The sequence below is a fragment of the Oncorhynchus mykiss genome, chromosome 18 (genome assembly GCF_013265735.2).
Source record: "Oncorhynchus mykiss isolate Arlee chromosome 18, USDA_OmykA_1.1, whole genome shotgun sequence".
Lineage (NCBI taxonomy): Eukaryota > Metazoa > Chordata > Actinopteri > Salmoniformes > Salmonidae > Oncorhynchus > Oncorhynchus mykiss.
Window position 1 is genome coordinate 46,229,810 of NC_048582.1, and position 18,252 is coordinate 46,248,061.

Consider the following 18,252-nt stretch of genomic DNA (forward strand, 5'->3'; position numbering starts at 1 on the left):
CACAGTGCCATCCGTTTTGTCACTAAAGCACCTTATACCACCCACCACTGCGACTTGTATGCTCTAGTCGGCTGGCCCTCGCTACATATTCGTCGCCAGACCCACTGGCTCCAGGTCATCTACAAGTCCATGCTAGGTAAAGCTCCGCCTTATCTCAGCTCACTGGTCACGATGGCAACACCCATCCGTAGCACGCGCTCCAGCAGGTGTATCTCACTGATCATCCCTAAAGCCAACACCTCATTTGGCCGCCTTTCGTTCCAGTACTCTGCTGCCTGTGACTGGAACGAATTGCAAAAATCGCTGAAGTTGGAGACTTTTATCTCCCTCACCAACTTCAAACATCAGCTATCTGAGCAGCTAACCGATCGCTGCAGCTGTACATAGTCTATTGGTAAATAGCCCACCCATTTTCACCTACCTCATCCCCATACTGGTTTTTATTTATTTACTTTTCTGCTCTTTTGTACACCAATATCTCTACCTGTACATGACCATCTGATCATTTATCACTCCAGTGTTAATCTGCAAAATTGTAATTATTCGCCTACCTCATGCCTTTTGCACACATTGTATATAGACTCCCCCTTTGTTTTCTACTGTGTTATTGACTTGTTAATTGTTTACTCCATGTGTAACTCTGTGTTGTCTGCTCATACTGCTATGCTTTATCTTGGCCAGGTCGCAGTTGCAAATGAGAACTTGTTCTCAACTAGCCTACCTGGTTAAATAAAGGTGAAATAAAAAATAAAAATAAATAAAAAATTTCAACGGCAGACCAGTGGGTATTCGATGGTCATGAAATCACCTTTGTTGACTAAACCAGAACAAAGCCTTCATTAGGCTATTGTGCAGCATTGTGTAATTACAATGCAAGGCGTCAGGAAAAATGTACTTGTACTTAAGGTTGTACTGATTATAATGAGCTATTGCTATAATGCCTATAGATTTACAGCTGTTTTATTAAGACCTATTCTACATGGCACGCTATTATTAGTTTATTATTGATCTCTTCACAGGTGTTGAGGATTCTGTGACACCCAACAGATACCCCTGCTACCCCCAAAATGATTATCTTCAGGCATAGAAAAGGCTGTCTTATCACCGTTCTACTCTGCCTCACTATCTTTGTGTTACATACTGGACACACTGGGCAGCTATTCTCCAAGTCACTTGTTGATTTGGCAAAAATTGCCCTTCGGCTGCTGGGCAGGAAAATCTTTCCAAGTCATTGTGCATGTATCAAATGTATGACTCAGCCGGATGATGACCTCTGGTTTCAGAAGCGCTTCATCAGGTCTATCAAACCATTTCTGACCAGAGAGAACAAGAAACTTAATGAAGATACCAGAGCATGGTGGCAGGTAATTATTATATATATTTTGTTAGATCAACTGTTCTTTAAAATGATACCTTACCAAAATGGCAGAATAAACAGAATTGGACAAATAAAAGCATTGTCACCGCACGTCCATAGAAGGGTACCTTTGGGGGGAAACAACCCCTTTAACCTTTTCCCCTGTGAGTTCCAAATGTCTCTAATGGTCAGCACAGTGTGAGTTGTTTTATGCATGTGATGTCAGAATGCACTCACTGTTCCAAAATGTGACTGTTACGTGACAGGACTGTTAACACGCACTGCCTGCTAATTATCTATAGGCTGTTTCAAGTAAAATACTTGTACTAAAGGTTGTACCGATTATAATGAGCTAATGCTATAATGCTATGGCTCCATGCATTCTGTCAGATCAAAGATCCTATAATGAGGTGAAGGAATGATTCACTCATCTTTTGAGTAAACTTCCAGAAGAGAATGAAGGGAAGTGAATGATAGTAGATGACTCCTCTTATTATCTTTGGTTGATGTGAAAAAACAAACATGGCGGCACGCATTAACTACACATTGTCGGATTACTTTCGATTTCTAGAAAGTGTTTTACTCAATTATTTCGATCAATGGTGAGCTCGCCCGTGATGTGACGAATTATAAATACTAATTGCTATTAGCTAATTCATATAGTGGTTTCTGTGTTCCAGTAATCTCTCCTCAGTTAGTGCTAGAACTAATGTAGCATACAATTTCCGGTTTTGGAAGATTGTGCGGGAACTTGCTTTCATTCAGCCACAACAGCATTAGTGAGGTCAGGAACCGGTGTTAGGCAATTAGGCCTGGCTCGCAGTCAGCGTTCCAATTCATCCCAAAAGTGTTCGATGGGGTTGAGGTCAGGGCTATGTGCAGGCAGTCAAGTTCTTCCACATCGATCTTGACAAACCAGCCTTACCCAAACTGTTGCCACAAACTTGGAAGCACAGAATTGTCTAGAATGTCATTGTATGCTGTAGTGTTAAGATTTCCCTTCACTGGAAGTAAGAGGTCTGAACCATGACCCAGACCATTATTCCTCTGCTACCAAACCTTACAGTTGGCACTATGAAGTCGCGCAGGTAGCATTCTGGCATCCGCCAAACCCAGATTCGTCAGTTGGACTGCCAGATGGTGATCCATGATTCCTCACTCCAGAGAACGCATTTCCACTACTCCAGAGTCCAATGACGGCAAGCTTTACACTAATCCAACCGACGCTTGGCATTGTGCATAGGGATCTTAGGCTCGTGTTCAGCTGCTCGGCCAAGGAAACGCAATTCATGAAGCTCCCGACGAACAGTTCTTGCGCTGACGTTTCTTCCAAAGAAAGTTTGTAGTGAGTGTTGCAACCAAGGACAGAAGAAGTCCCATTCTGTGAGCTTGGCCTATCACTTTGCGGCTGAGCTGTTGTTGCTCCTAGACATTTCCACTTCAAAATAACAGCACTTACAGTTGACCGAGGTAATTCTAGCAGGGCAGATATTTGACAAACTGATTTGACCAATTTGACGAACTGACCCTACGACAGGGCCACGTTGAAAGTCACTGAAATCTTCAGTAAGGCCATTCTACTGCCACTGTTTGTCTATGGATATTGCATGGCTGTGTACTTGACTTTATACACCTGTCAGCAACGGGTGGGGCGAAATAGCCAAATCCACTAATTTGAAGGGGTGTCCAGACATACAGTGCATTTGGGGAAAAATATTCAGACCCCTTGACTTTTTACACATTTTGTTACGTTACAGCCTTAATCTAAAATGGATTAAATAAAACATATTCCTCATCAATGTACACACAATACCTCATAATGACAAAGCGAAAACAGGTGCATCCTGTTTCCATTAATCATCCTTGAGATGTTTCTATAACTTGATTGGAGTCCACCTGTGGAAAATGCAATTGATTGGACATGATTTGGAAAGGCACACACCTGTCTATATAAGGTACCACAGTTTACAGTGCATGTCAGAAGCAAAACCAAGCCATGAGGTCGAAGGAATTGTTCGTAGAGCTCAGAGACAGGATTGTGTTAATGCACAGATCTGGGGAAGGGAACCACAACATTTCTTCAGCATTAAAGGTCCCCAAGAACACAGTGGCCTCCATCATTCTTAAATGGAAGAAGTTCAGAACCACCCAGACTCTCCCCAGAGCTGGCCGCCTGGCAAAATTGAGCAATCTGGGGAGAAGGGCCTTGGTCAGGGAGGTGACCAAAAACCAGATGGTCACTAAGACAGAGCTCTAGAGCTCCTCTGTGGAGATGGGAGAACCTTCCAGAAGGACAACCATCTCTGTAGCACACAACCAATCAAGCCTTTATGGTAGAGTAGCCAGACGGAAGCCACTCATCAGTAAAAGGCACATGACAGCCTGCTTTGAGTTTGCCAATTAGCACCTAAAGGACTCTCAAACCATGAGAAACAAGATTATCTGGTCTGATGAAACCAAGATTAAACTCTGTTGCCTGAATGCCAGTCGTCACATCTGGAGGAAACCTGGCACCATCCCTACGGTGAAGCATGGTGTTGGCAGCATCATGCTGTGGGGATGATTTTCAGTGGCAGGGACTGGGAGACTAGTCAAGATCGAGGGAAAGCTGAACAGAGCAAAGTACAGGAGAGATCCTTGATGAAAACCTGCTCCTCACCTTCCAACAGGACAACGGCCATAAGCACACAGCCAAGACAACGCAGGAGTGGCTTTGCACACTCTTGGAATTCTCTCAAACAGCTTCATGAGGTAGTCACCTGGAATAATTTAAATTAACAGGTGTGCCCTGTTAAAAGTTAATTTGTGGAATTTCTTTCCTTCTTAATGGGTTTGAGCCAATCAGTTGTGTTGTGACAAGGTAGGGGGGGGGGGGGTATACAGAAGATAGCCCTATTTGGTAAAAGACCAAGTCCATATTATGGCAAGACATGACATACTTTTAGACATGAAGGTCAGTCAATCTGGAGAAATTCAAGAACTTTGAAGTTTCTTCAAGTGCAGTTGCAAACACCATCAAGAGCTATGATTAAATTGGCTCTCATGAGGACCGCCACAGGAATGGAAGACCCAGAGTTACCTCTGCTGCAGAGGATAAGTTCCTTAGAGTTACGAGCCTCATATTGCAGCCCAAATAAATGCTTCAGAGTTCAAGTAACAGACACACCTCAACATCAACTGTTCAGAGGAGACCGTGTGAATGAGGCAAATTGCTGCAAAGAAACCACTACTTAAGGACACCAATAAGAAGAGACTTGCTTGGGCCAAGAAACATGAGCAATGGACATGAGACCAGTAAAAATTTGTCCTTTGGTCTAGAGTCCAAATCTGAGATTTTTGGTTCCAACCACCATGTCTTTGTGAGACGCGGTGTGGGTGAACGGATGATCTCTGCATGTGTATTTCCCACCTTAAAGCATGGAGGAGGAGGTGTTATGGTGTGGGTGTGCTTTGCTGGTGACACTGATTTATTTAGAATTCAAAGCACACTTATCCAGCATGGCTACCACAGGATTCTGCAGTGATACGCCATCCCATCTGGTTTTGGCTTAGTGGCACTATCATTTGTTTTTCAACAGGACAATGATTCAACACACCTCCAGGCTGTGTAAGGGCTATTTGACCAAGAAGGAGAGTAATGGAGTCATGCATCAGATGACCTGGCCTCCACAACCTCCCCAACCTCAACCAAATTGAGATGGTTTGGGATGAGTTGGACGGCAGAGTGAAGGAAAAGCAGCCAACAAGAGCTCAGCATATGTGGGAACTCCTTCAAGACTGTTGGAAAAGCATTACAGGTGAAGCTGGTTGAGAGAATGCCAAGAGTGTGCAATGCTGTCATCAAGGCAAGGGGTAGCTATTTGAAGAATCTCAAATATAAAAACATATTTTGATTTGTTTAACACTTTTTTGGTTACTGCATGATTCCATATATGTTATTTATAGTTTTGACATCGTCACTATTATTCTACAATTTAGAAAAAAGCAAAAATAAATTAAAACCCTTGAATGAGTAGGTGTTCTAAAACCTTTTGACCGGTAGTGTACATATACATACACACACGTGTGTGTGTGTGTGTGTGTGTGTGTGTGTATTATAGCAAGACTAGTGGCATCCAGGGAAAGTGTACATTTTTGGGGGGTGACAGAGTGGTTTCTGTGAAAATTACTGGAGGGGGTTGTTTAACCCCAAGACACCCTAACCTAGATACACAGACCTACAAAGCAACAATATATACTATCCCATGTCATAAAATAAAACAAAAACAAATTGGAAAAGTGACCTGTGGTGGGTAATTTATTATTCAAAACTTCATTACAGTATCCTACCCCATTTCTAAAGATCAACTGGTCAACGTAGTAACGTTGTAACGTAGCTCATATAGTGTGGATCACTACAATACATTCAAATGTCAAAACATGCCTATTGTTTTCTAAAGTTAAGAACCTCCAATAGCTTAATGTGGTCGCATGTTTTTATTTGTATTTTCATATTGAGGTGTTCATACAGTGCCTTGCGAAAGTATTCGGCCCCCTTGAACTTTGCGACCTTTTGCCACATTTCAGGCTTCAAACATAAAGATATAAAACTGTATTTTTTTGTGAAGAATCAACAACAAGTGGGACACAATCATGAAGTGGAACGACATTTATTGGATTTTTCAAACCTTTTTAACAAATCAAAACCTGAAAAATTGGGCGTGCAAAATTATTCAGCCCCCTTAAGTTAATACTTTGTAGCGCCACCTTTTGCTGCGATTACAGCTGTAAGTCGCTTGGGATATGTCTCTATCAGTTTTGCACATTGAGAGACTGACATTTTTTCCCATTCCTCCTTGCAAAACAGCTCGAGCTCAGTGAGGTTGGATGGAGAGCATTTGTGAACAGCAGTTTTCAGTTCTTTCCACAGATTCTCGATTGGATTCAGGTCTGGACTTTGACTTGGCCATTCTAACACCTGGATATGTTTATTTTTGAACCATTCCATTGTAGATTTTGCTTTATGTTTTGGATCATTGTCTTGTTGGAAGACAAATCTCCGTCCCAGTCTCAGGTCTTTTGCAGACTCCATCAGGTTTTCTTCCAGAATGGTCCTGTATTTGGCTCCATCCATCTTCCCATCAATTTTAACCATCTTCCCTGTCCCTGCTGAAGAAAAGCAGGCCCAAACCATGATGCTGCCACCACCATGTTTGACAGTGGGGATGGTGTGTTCAGCTGTGTTGCTTTTACGCCAAACATAACATTTTGCATTGTTGCCAAAAAGTTCAATTTTGGTTTCATCTGACCAGAGCACCTTCTTCCACATGTTTGGTGTGTCTCCCAGGTGGCTTGTGGCAAACTTTAAATGACACTTTTTATGGATATCTTTAAGAAATGGCTTTCTTCTTGCCACTCTTCCATAAAGGCCAGATTTGTGCAATATACGACTGATTGTTGTCCTATGGACAGAGTCTCCCACCTCAGCTGTAGATCTCTGCAGTTCATCCAGAGTGATCATGGGCCTCTTGGCTGCATCTCTGATCAGTCTTCTCCTTGTATGAGCTGAAAGTTTAGAGGGACGGCCAGGTCTTGGTAGATTTGCAGTGGTCTGATACTCTTTCCATTTCAATATTATCGCTTGCACAGTGCTCCTTGGGATGTTTAAAGCCTGAAATGTGGCAAAAGGTCGCAAAGTTCAAGGGGGCCGAATACTTTCGCAAGGCACTGTATGTGGGAGTTTTTTTCAGAATGAACTCTTATTGGATGTTTTAGGCTGCAGTTTAAAAGCACGGTCACGGACAACTGTTTGCTACTGTCATCAACAATAACTTCAGTGTAAAGAGCAGGTGGCTGGATTCAATACTTATGTATTTTATTGACGTATTACGTTAATTTGGACAGAGACAATGTTGAACAAAAACAGTCTCATTATCCTGATCCGTTGCACCAGATTTAGCCAACAGCTCATTTCCATTTGCAGTCCCTGGGCAGTTGAAAACGTAAACATGAAACCATGAAATACAATCACTTCAGTGTGAGGGTTTTCTCTGATGCTATGGTGTGCGATTTGCATTGTGCAGTTTATGGTGTCTGTTGTGTTTTATGTAGGCTATTGGCTGGTGGAATCAAATAAAGTACTATCTTACCTTATCACCAGAAATTGCAGGATGACCGTAGCACAGCCACCTTCAGAGAGGTGGTGGAACACTTGTTCCAGGTCATCCCTGATGACGACCTCTACATGGACGCAGGCCCTGAGCGCTGTAGGACCTGTGCTGTGGTGGGGAACTCTGGGAACCTCAAGGGCTCCCACTACGGAGCCCTCATAGACTCCAATGATGTCATCATAAGGTATAGGCCAACAAAGGGTGGGGTGTTGATAGACCTTCCACAAAGCCTGTTTCAGCATGGGCAGTGCCATTGAGGACTCAGCAGGAGGGGTTAGCTATCCCTCCTACCTCCAAATGTGTACTTGTTCACTTCCCTTTAATGATTTGAAAGGAAATGACTAGATAGGATATATGGTGGAAATTCCCACTAGCCCATGCCTCCACCAATCCAATGCTTTTGGATTTGTGAGAAGTAGTGAACAAGTGCACACTCCAGGAAAAAGGAGCAAACATTCTTTAGCTGGGGGTGGCAATAAACCACCAACCTTGGCTTTATGCCTGTTCAGACCGCACACTCCAGGTAGCAGTAAGCACCATTTCAGTTTGTTTACTGACTGCCAATAAACCATTAGGAAGTAGAATAAGAAGAAATCAACTACTTTAAAATAGAGATAGCCCTCAAAGGCGCTACCAATGCTGTCACTATGTGTTTTGAATTCAAGTGCTTTGAAATATTGTTGCCATGATATGGGTCACTGCTTTCTTTTTTTTACTGCGTTATCCAGAATGAACATGGCTCCTACCTTTAGCTATGAGGAGGATGTAGGAAGCCGGACCACACATCAAGTCATGTACCCAGAGAGTGCCATAGATCTGGACAACACCACCAGGTTCCTGCTGATCCCTTTCAAGACTCTGGACCTTCAGTGGCTACCCGGCGCCATCACCAATGGATCTAACATCACTTAGTGAGTAACCACTTATTATAGATTCAATTTTGATTAGTCTAGCAGTTTGTTACACCATGCATTTTAATAAGATTAGGTAGCAGCTCTGGATGAAATCAGTCTTATTTTATTCAACAGCTCATATTTACCTCTTAGACCAAAGATAAAGGCCAACAAAGACTTGAGTACCTTGTTGATCATGATGTATTTACTATTATTATTATCATCTAGTGGCCTTGTGGTTAGTGTCCGCCCTGAGATTGGAAGGTTGGAAGTTCAAACCTCGGCAGAGTCATACCGAAGACCAAAAAAATGGGACCCAGTTCGTCTCTGCTTGGCACTCAGCTTTAAGGAGATAGATTGAGGATAAGGCCCTGCAATAGACTAGCATCATGTCAAGGGGTGATACTTGTACATCAAGCTGCCTCACCTTACAGAAACAGGATATAGGCTCCTGCTCCTATAGCCATTCCAGTGTCAGCCTACTTACTTTACTACAAAACATCTACAGAGTCAATGATATCTAATAAAATATATTTGTATATTTTGGACACTATGATACACTTGCAATGCTTGTAATTGAGGATCTGTGTTAGGTATGGGCAGAGCCATCTACTACGATAAATAACTCTACATATATACATACATTTAAATAAATTAAATATGGTTCTTGGTATGGGTGGTTTCCTAACAAAAGAGGCAGTGAGGTCAGAAATGATTTGGATTGGTATTTGCCTGAAGGCAAATGTGTCATTAAGAGTCATGACCTTTGCTCATAGTTTGAGACTGCATCAGAATGTACGAACAGTGCATCATGCCATCTATTATCCGACAATATCAAATCTGACAGCGTAAGTTCTCAAATTTGATGTATCACAAGTCATCATTCCTCTTTTTTTAATTGAATCACATTGATATATACATGCTATGTATATTATATTCCACACAGGTATTGGTTCTTAATCCTGCATTTATGAAATATGTTCATCAAGTCTGGCTTGACTATCAAGGCAAATATCCCTCTACTGGATTCATGGCTTTAATATTAGCCATACACATTTGTGACGAGGTAAGACTTCTTATTCATATTCAAATACATGCACTGCTAGGAATGTGGATAGGAGTGTACTTTCTCAGCAAGACACACTGGATAATAAAGAAATGACACACAATACACACTGTATACTACACACAATGGGAGTAGAGGAACAACACTGACATCTAATGGCTTTAAGTAGGGCTGGGTGATATGGCCTAACAATTTCAAATGTATGGGTGACACACACACACACACACAGTACCAGTCAAAAGTTTGGACACACCTTCTCATTCAATGTTTTTTTTGTTATTTTTACTATTTTATACATTGTAGAATAATAGTGAAGACATCACAAGTATGAAATAGCACATATGGAATCATGTACTAAAAGTGCTAAACAAATAAAAATATATTTTATATTTCAGATTCTTCAAAGTAGCCCCCCTTTGCATGGATAACAGCTTTACACACACTTGGCATTCTGTCAACCAGCTTCATGAGTTAGTCACCCAGAACACATTTTAATTAACAGGTTAGCCTTGTTAAAAGTTCATTTGTGGAAGATCTTTCCCTCTTAATGCATTTGAGCCAATCAGTTGTGTTGTGACAAGGTAGGATTGATATTCAGAAGATGGTCTTGTACAAAATAGGGCTAAGTCCATATTATGTCAAGAACAGCTCAAATAAGCAAAGAGAAATGACAGTCCATCATTACTTTAAGATATGAAGGTAAGTCAATCTGGAAAATGTCAAGAACTTTGAAAGTTTCTTCAAGTGCAGTCGCAAACACCATCAAGAGCTATGATTAAACTGGCTCTCATGAAGATCGCCACAGGAAAGGAAGACCCAGAGTTACCTCTGCTGCAGAGGATAAGTTCATTAGTTACCTCTGCTGCAGAGGATAAGTTCATTAGAGTTGCCAGCCTCAGATTGCATCCCAAATAAATGCTTCACAGAGTTCAAGTAACAAACACATCTCAACATCAACTGTTCAGAGGAGATTGACATGAATCAGGCCTTCATGATCGAATTGCTGCAAAGAAACCACTACTAAAGAACACTAATAATAAGAAGAGACTTGCTTGGGCCAAGAAACATGAGCAATGGGCATTAGACCGGTGGAAATCTGTCCTTTGGAATGATGAGTCCAAATTTGAGATTTTTGGTTCCAACCCCAATGTCTTTATGAGATGCAGAGTAGGTGAACGGATTATCTCCGCATGTGTGGTTCCCACCATGAAGCATGGAGGAGGTGTGATGATGTGGGGGTGCTTTGCTGGTGACATTGTCAGTGATTCTTTTAGAATTCAAGGCACACATAACCAGCATGGCTACCACAGTATTCTGCAGCGATACGCCATCCCATCTGGTTTGGGCTTGGTGGGACTATCATTTGTTTTTCAACAGGACAATGACCCAACACACCTCCAGGCTGTGTAAGGGCTATTTATCCAAGGAGAAGAGTGATGGAGTGCTGCATCATATGACCTGGCCTCCACAATCACCCGACCTCAACCCAATTGAGATGGTTTGGGGTGAGTTGGACTGCAGAGTGAAGGAAAAGCAGTCAACAAGTGCTCAGCATATGTGGGAACTCCTTCAAGACTGTTGGAAAAGCATTCAAGGTGACTACCTCGAGAATGTCAAGTGTGCAATTTTTTTGGTTCTTCTCTAAATAAGCTATTTTGTACAATTAAAGCTAAAATACACTGCATTTCAAAACAAACAGCAATAAGGCTAAATATAGGCTAAATATAAGCCTTCCATAACATGAGACCCACTAATAATTTAATTATTTCATGAAAATAGTTTAACCTGTTTTTTCCTATCTTGCTTTCAAGACTGTCTATCAAAATGACCTTTTTGTTTCAAATTTAACCAGATCCATGCATACTGCACATTCACTAATAATGACACACTTCTTGTAGCAGGCATTATAGAAAATGAACACAGGTCTCATTAACAATCTCCCAACCACAAGCCCACGTGCTAGTTGTAGCCAGCTACATTTTTAAAGTGGAACTGAGAGTGTTAACTACTTTGAAGACATGAAACAAACAGTCAAATATACAATTCCCAGTTTATACTAGAAAAACAACTTTGTAAGAGGTTTAAAAATAGGTCATATTTAACTAAAAATCCCATGATGCAGAGTAAGGCATTCTTGTCAGTTCAATGCATGACTAATATAATTCACCAATAAATGTTTTACTAGTCCAACAAATATATATGGTTGTAAATTACAGCTGGCCAGGTACAATGTTTGCTGCTTCCATTCGGGATGCACTGTTTCAGTTTCAATGACTCAATATTTTGGACAAAAACGGACGAATGTCGCTAAGGCTTGGAATGTCAATAGAATCAAACTAGATAGGGCAATGATCACAAGTCAGTCATAACGTGTCAGATACTGTATGCTAGTTTATCTATTTATTTAACAAGCTAAAAACACTGAGTATAACGTTAGCTAGCTCCTGGGAAGATGTTGTCATTAGAAGAGTTGGTGAAAGGCCGACTTTTTCCCCCATATCGTTTTTCTGTGGCTACAGCTAGAGATGCAGGTGTTATTTGGAAATGTAAATCACTTCGCTTGCTATACTGAACTTGAACGACTGTTACAGTTAACCAAATGTATTTGGCATTGATCGAATGGGCAGGCAGGCAAATTTCCATTCAGTTGTCAAAACGTGGGTTGGGACACGCATGCATTGGGCGAGCAGGCGCCTATTCTCCATTGTTTATCAACGCAATTTTGACCGCCAACTACAAGCTGAAAAGGTTTCAGTTTGTCTACCGTTTCCACGTTAGATTTGAGCTCATCTCGCTCTGGCTAACAGTTGTTGATATTGATGATGTGCATAGGCAACTAAATAAGAGAGAGCCTACCTTTTCATGGTTGCTTGATCAATAGGACTGTACATTTCCCAAATGTAAGACGACTCCCGTGGTATTTACATATTTGCACAAATCCATTCAGGTGTATTTTGTGGCTTTTGGTGAATGCTTTCTATTGCGCTAAAGTCCTGCTGTTGCTACTGCATGTAAACACATTCCAGTTCAAAGTAAATAATGGCAGGCCCATGTGGCACATGGCAAATTTGCATTTAGGCCTACTGTAGCTCTGATTGGCTATAGCGTATTGGTATGCGTAAGATTCCAGTGTTGTACAGTATATGTTTTTATTAAAGGTTTTATTTGCTGAAGTGTGTATTAATTGTCCAAACGCATGGCCGCTTTCCCACTCTAATTGCTAAATAATTTTCACAAATGCCTTACTCTACCTCATTCCCAAACATTCTATGAATGTATGAAATGTAAAAATGGGCATATCGAAGTAGTCGTTTGTCAGAAAATGTCAAACAAAAAGGCATCATATTCCTCCTGGGGGTGTATATTAGCATACTTAAATAATATTTAATGTTGCTCAAACGCTGTCAGTTCCACTTTAATGTCTAGCCAACGTGGATCTGTTTGCTAGCTAACAAGGTATACTGAACAAAAATATAAATGCAAAATGTTGGTTTGATGAGCTGAAAGAAAAGATCCCAGAAATTGTTAATATGCACAAAAAGCTTATTTCTCTCAAATTGTGTACACAAATGTGTTTACATCCCTGTTAGTGACCATTTCTCATTTGCCAAGATAATCCATCCACCTGACAGGTGGGGCATATCAAGAAGCTGATTAAACAGCATGATCATTACACAGATTCACCTTGTGCTGGGAACAATAAAAGGCCACCAAAATGTGCAGTTATTGCACACAACACAATGCCAGAGATGTCTCAAGTTTTGAGGGAGCATGCAATTGGCATGCTGACTGCAGGATTGTCCACCAGGGCTGTTGCCAGAGAATTTGAAGTTAATTTCTCTACCATAAGCCGCCTCCGACATTGTTTTAGAAAATGTGATGCTTAAGTCCAACCGGACTCACAACCACAGACCACGTGTAACCACACCAGCCCATGACCTCCACATCAGGCTTACTCACCTGCAGGATCGTCTAAGACCAGCCACCCAAACAGCCGATAAAACTGTGGATCTGCACAACTGAAGAATTTCTGCACAAAATGTCAGAAACTGTCTCAGGGAAGCTCATCTGCGTGCTCGTCGTCCTCACCGGGGTCTTGACCTGACTACAGTTCTGCGCCGTTTACAACTTCAGTGGGCAAATACTCACCTTCGATGGCCACTGGCATGCTGAAGAAGTGTGCTCTTCATGGAGGAATCCCGGTTTCAACTCTACCAGGCAGATGGCAGACAGTGTGTATGGCATTGTGTGAGGGCAGGCGGTTTGAGATATCAATGTTGTGAACAGTGCCTCATATTAGTGGTTTGGTTATGGTATAAGCTACGGACAATGAACACAATTGCATGGTGAATGCACAGAGATGCCGTGACGAGATCCTGAGGCCCATTGTTGTGCCATTCATCCGTCACCATCACCTCATGCTTCAGCATGATAATGCACGCCCCAATGTCGCAAGGATCTGTACATAATTACTGGAAGCTGAAAATGTCCCAGTCCTTCCATGGCCTGCATACTCTCTGCATACTCTATGCTCTGGATCGACATATAGGACAGCGTGTTCCAGTTCCCATCAATATCCAGCAACTTCGCACAGCCATTTTTTAAATTGATTTTTTTTGTATTTCACCTTTATTTAACCAAGTAGGCCAGTTGAAAACAAGTTCTCATTTACAACTGCGACCTGGCCAAGATAAAGCAAAGCAGTGTGACAAAAAACAACAGAGTTACACATGGGATAAACAAAAGTACAGTCAATAACATAATGGAAAAAAAGTCTATATATAGTGTGTGCAAATGGAGTAAGGAGGTAAGGCAATAAATGGGCCATAGTAGCGAAGTAATTACAGTTTAGTAAATTAACACTGGAGTGATAGATGTGCAGATGATGATGTGCAAGTAGAAATACTGGTGTGCAAAAAGTAAATAAAAACAATATGGGGATGAGGTAGGAAGTTGGACGGGCTATAAACAGATGGGCTGTGTACAGCTGCAGCGATCGGTGAGCTGCTCAAACAGCTGATGCTTAAGGTTTGAGAGGGAGATATAAGTCTCCAACTTCAGCGGTTTTTGCAATTCGTTCCAGTCATTGGCAGCAGAGAACTGGAAGGAAAGTTGGCCAAAGGAGGTGTTGGCTTTGGGGATGACCAGTGAGATATACCTGCTGGAGCGCGTGCTACGGGTGGGTGTTGTTATGGTGAGATAAGGTGGTGGATTTACCTAGCAAAGACTTAGATGACCTGGAGCCAGTGGGTCTGGTGGCAAATATGTAGCGAGGGCCAGCCGACGAGAGCATACAGGTCGCAGTGGTGGTTGGTATATGGGGCTTTGGTGACAAAGCGGATGGAACTGCGATAGACTGCATCCAGTTTGCTGAGTAGAGTATTGGAGGCTATTTTGTAAATGACATCCCCGAAGTCAAGGATCGGTAAAATAGACAGTTTTACAAGGGTATGTTTGGCAGCATGAGTGAAGGAGGCTTTGTTTGAGAAATAGGAAGCCAATTCTAGATTTAATTTTGGATTGGAGATTCTTAATATGAGTCTGGAAGGGGAGTTTCCAGTCTAACCAGACACCTAGGTATTTGTAGTTGTCCACATATTCTGAGTCAGAACCGTCCAGAGTAGTGATGCTGGTTCGGCGGGCGGGTGTGGGCATCGATCGTTTGAAGCATGCATTTAGTTTTACTAGCGTTTAAGAGCAGTTGGAGCCCACGGAAAGAGTGTTGTATGGCATTGAAGCTCGTTTGGAGGTTTGTTAACAGTGTTCAAAGACGGGCCAGAAGTATACAGAATGGTGTCGTCTGCGTAGAGGCGGATCAAGGAATCACCCGCAGCAAGAGTGACATCATTGATATATACAGAGAAAAGGGCCGGCCTGAGAATTGAACCATGTGGTACCCCCACAGAGACTGCCAGAGGTCCAGACCAGAGAAGAGTGTGCTAACTGTGCTTAAAGCATCAGACAAGCTCAGTAGCCTACATATAGTTGATTTTATTAAAACACATAGGGTGTGTCTATATGGGGAAAAGTACAAGTTAAAACATTTTGACCAATTGATTGGTCGAAAGAACAGACAACTGTAGGTGGACAAATATTTTTTTTTTTTCAGGGACAGCCCTGGACTGACAACATTCCACAGGCCACAATCAACAGCATGCTCAACTCAATGTGAAGGAGATGTGTCGAGCATAAGGCAAATGGTTTTCTGATCCACGAACATACCTTTTTTTCTGTATTCCCAGTCATGTGAAACCCATAGATTAGAGCCTAATTAATTTATTTCAAGTGACTGATTTCCTTATATGAACTGTAACTCAGTAAAATCTTTGAAATTGTTGCATTTATATTTTTGTTTAGTGTAGAACAGTTGAATTGTTATGAACACACACTTCTTTCCATCTCCAACTGTTTGAACAGCATGCTAGTCTGTCCACTTTGTTCAGATGTTGAAATCAAGTGGCCACCTTATTTCTCAGAATGAGAACGAGTGGCCAATTACTTAGTTTTAATGCTCATTGCACATTTATAAAACACAGACTAGACAGCAAGTATAACAGTCTGTGGCTAAAATGCTGCTAGCAGTACCCGTGCATGACAGAATGAATGTTCATTGACAGGCTACTTTCATTTTAGTATTGTCTGCTCTTTGCGCAATTTGAGGGGTTGATACATAAAAAGAGCATCATTAGAAAGGTTAAGTTCTCCTCTATTACAGTCAAATAATGTCTCAATGTGTTTCGGTGCCCATATGACCCATTTTGTTGGACCAAACAAAAAATGCAAATTGCCTGTTAAAACCCACTTGTCAGAGAGGAAGAAGTGACATTTGATCTTTGTTGTGAATGGTAGGAGGGCAAGGAGCTGTGTGTGTTTGTGTAAATGTGCACAGTCTCAGCAGAAGGAGAATTGACCAAAAATACATGAGAACAAGCGAACATAAATTATATTTAAATATACCACTTGATTCTTGTGATTCATTAGTTTGTTTTAGCACCAAATGCATGTATTGCTCAACCCTACCTATAGGTTGCATAAACAAAATATCACATTGCCATAAATACAACCTTTCATAAACCTTATTATTAAACTAACTTTAAGCATTTAATTCCAATGCAGGTGAATGTGTATGGATTTGGTAAAGACAAAGATGGCCACTGGCACCACTACTGGGAAGCATCAACCAATAAATGGCTCAAAACTGGAGTACATGATGGAAACTATGAGTACAACGTTGTCATGAAGCTCTCGGAAAAATTCAAACTACAGATATATTAAGTGATTTTGATGATTCATCAAGATTATTTAATTCACAGCTGTATGCTACAATAATCTTTTGAACAAAGTCATCATCAAATAGGTGTTAGCTTATTGTCTACATTGCACAGCATTTACATCTTATTTTAACAGTTTAACCTTATCGTTTATCTACACTACCGATTTTGGTTTTGCATGAACTTGAACCGATTGTTTCCGTTTTAACTTAAATTAATCAGCAGTTATTAGCCATTAAATCAAATGGCTCCCTTGTAGTCAGATATTTAGAGTTGTACATGAGTGAGGGTGGTTGTTTTTCATGCCATGGACAACTAGTTTTATACTTTCTGAAACTCATTTGGTTACTTACTTACCTGAATGAAAGGACTGTTACTGTAAATGTTACTATTACTTACTTTGGAGGATTTTGTTTATACTTTTCCATTGACTGATTAAAATAATATACACCACCTGCATCAGTTAGGCTTTCATGCCCTTTGTATGGATTTATCACATCGATGTATGACCATAAGTACAACACTGACATCTAGAGGCTAAACACTGGTATAACGTGTTACATTGTTAGACGTGACACCTCATTGCTATGAAAGATGACTTTATTAAAAATGATCACTTACATATTCATTTATACATTTAAATGTTTTATCATCCTCATAAAACACGACTGAGTGAATGAGAAGTGGAAAGGAGCTTATGGCCAGATTGTCAGTTAATCATAACAAATAATGTCATACAGCAACAACAGGACAAGTCACATACCAAGAAATACAAACTTCATACATTGTTGAACATAATATACTCTACAGACATATTAACGTCTCGGGTTGGATCCCTGCTAGTTTTAAAGTTACGGACAATTTTATACAGAGAAATTGGCATAGTAGGCAATGTAACCTATCACAGCTCTCCTTTACTTGTATCATTGCACATCCACCAACAGATGGCGGCCATGATTTTTAAATTTTATTTGAATCACTCACTCTGTAGGTAATGCTTACAAATTGGATCACAACTCTAAAAAAATAATTTAAAAAAGGTAGCAGACATCCTCTCTGGAACTTTGATAATCCTGCAGAGCAGGGCTCTCCAACCCTGTTCATGTAGCACTACCCACCTGTAGGTTTCACTCCAACCTCAGTTGTGACTAACCTGATTTCAGTTTATTAACCACCTAATTATTAGAATCAGGTGCACTAGATTAGGGTTGGAGTAAAAAACCTACAGGACAGTAGCTCTCCAGGAACCGGGTTAGAGAGCCATGTTGTAGAGTGTATTATGTTCAACAATAGAACATTTGCCCAAAATAAAAAAGTTCAATATTCATAAATTAATGAGACAAAAAATAAAATACAACTCACCACAGAGCAAGTGGTACCGATTTTTGTAGCACCAACAGATTTAAAGGCCTGTGTAAGGCCAAAATGTCAAACATTTAAACTTCAATTAATTCTTTCTCAATTATGCTTTAAAATACAAACGTAAAATATATATCAACAATCTTTCCTCCAAAGG

The 18,252-nt window shown here is 40.9% G+C and overlaps 1 protein-coding gene across 1 annotated transcript; it reads left to right on the forward strand.

The window, feature by feature from the left end:
* The first annotated feature begins 1,067 nt into the window (after nucleotides 1–1,067).
* LOC110496942 (CMP-N-acetylneuraminate-beta-galactosamide-alpha-2,3-sialyltransferase 1-like) lies at nucleotides 1,068–17,335 on the forward strand. The gene is made up of 6 exons (XM_021572944.2): nucleotides 1,068–1,364; nucleotides 7,497–7,690; nucleotides 8,235–8,417; nucleotides 8,535–8,579; nucleotides 9,345–9,465; nucleotides 16,582–17,335. Exons 1-6 carry the CDS (start codon nucleotides 1,068–1,070, stop codon nucleotides 16,738–16,740), a joined length of 999 nt encoding a protein of 332 aa, XP_021428619.2. The 3' UTR covers nucleotides 16,741–17,335.
* The last annotated feature ends 917 nt before the right edge of the window (nucleotides 17,336–18,252 follow it).

Coding starts and splice junctions, on each gene's coding strand:
- LOC110496942 (XM_021572944.2), top strand. CDS start 1,068: ATGATTATCTTCAGGCATAGAAAAGGCTGTCTTATCACCGTTCTACTC. Junction 1,365..7,496: donor ATACCAGAGCATGGTGGCAG/GTAATTATTATA, acceptor CCTTATCACCAG/AAATTGCAGGATGACCGTAG. Junction 9,466..16,581: donor CCATACACATTTGTGACGAG/GTAAGACTTCTT, acceptor ATTCCAATGCAG/GTGAATGTGTATGGATTTGG.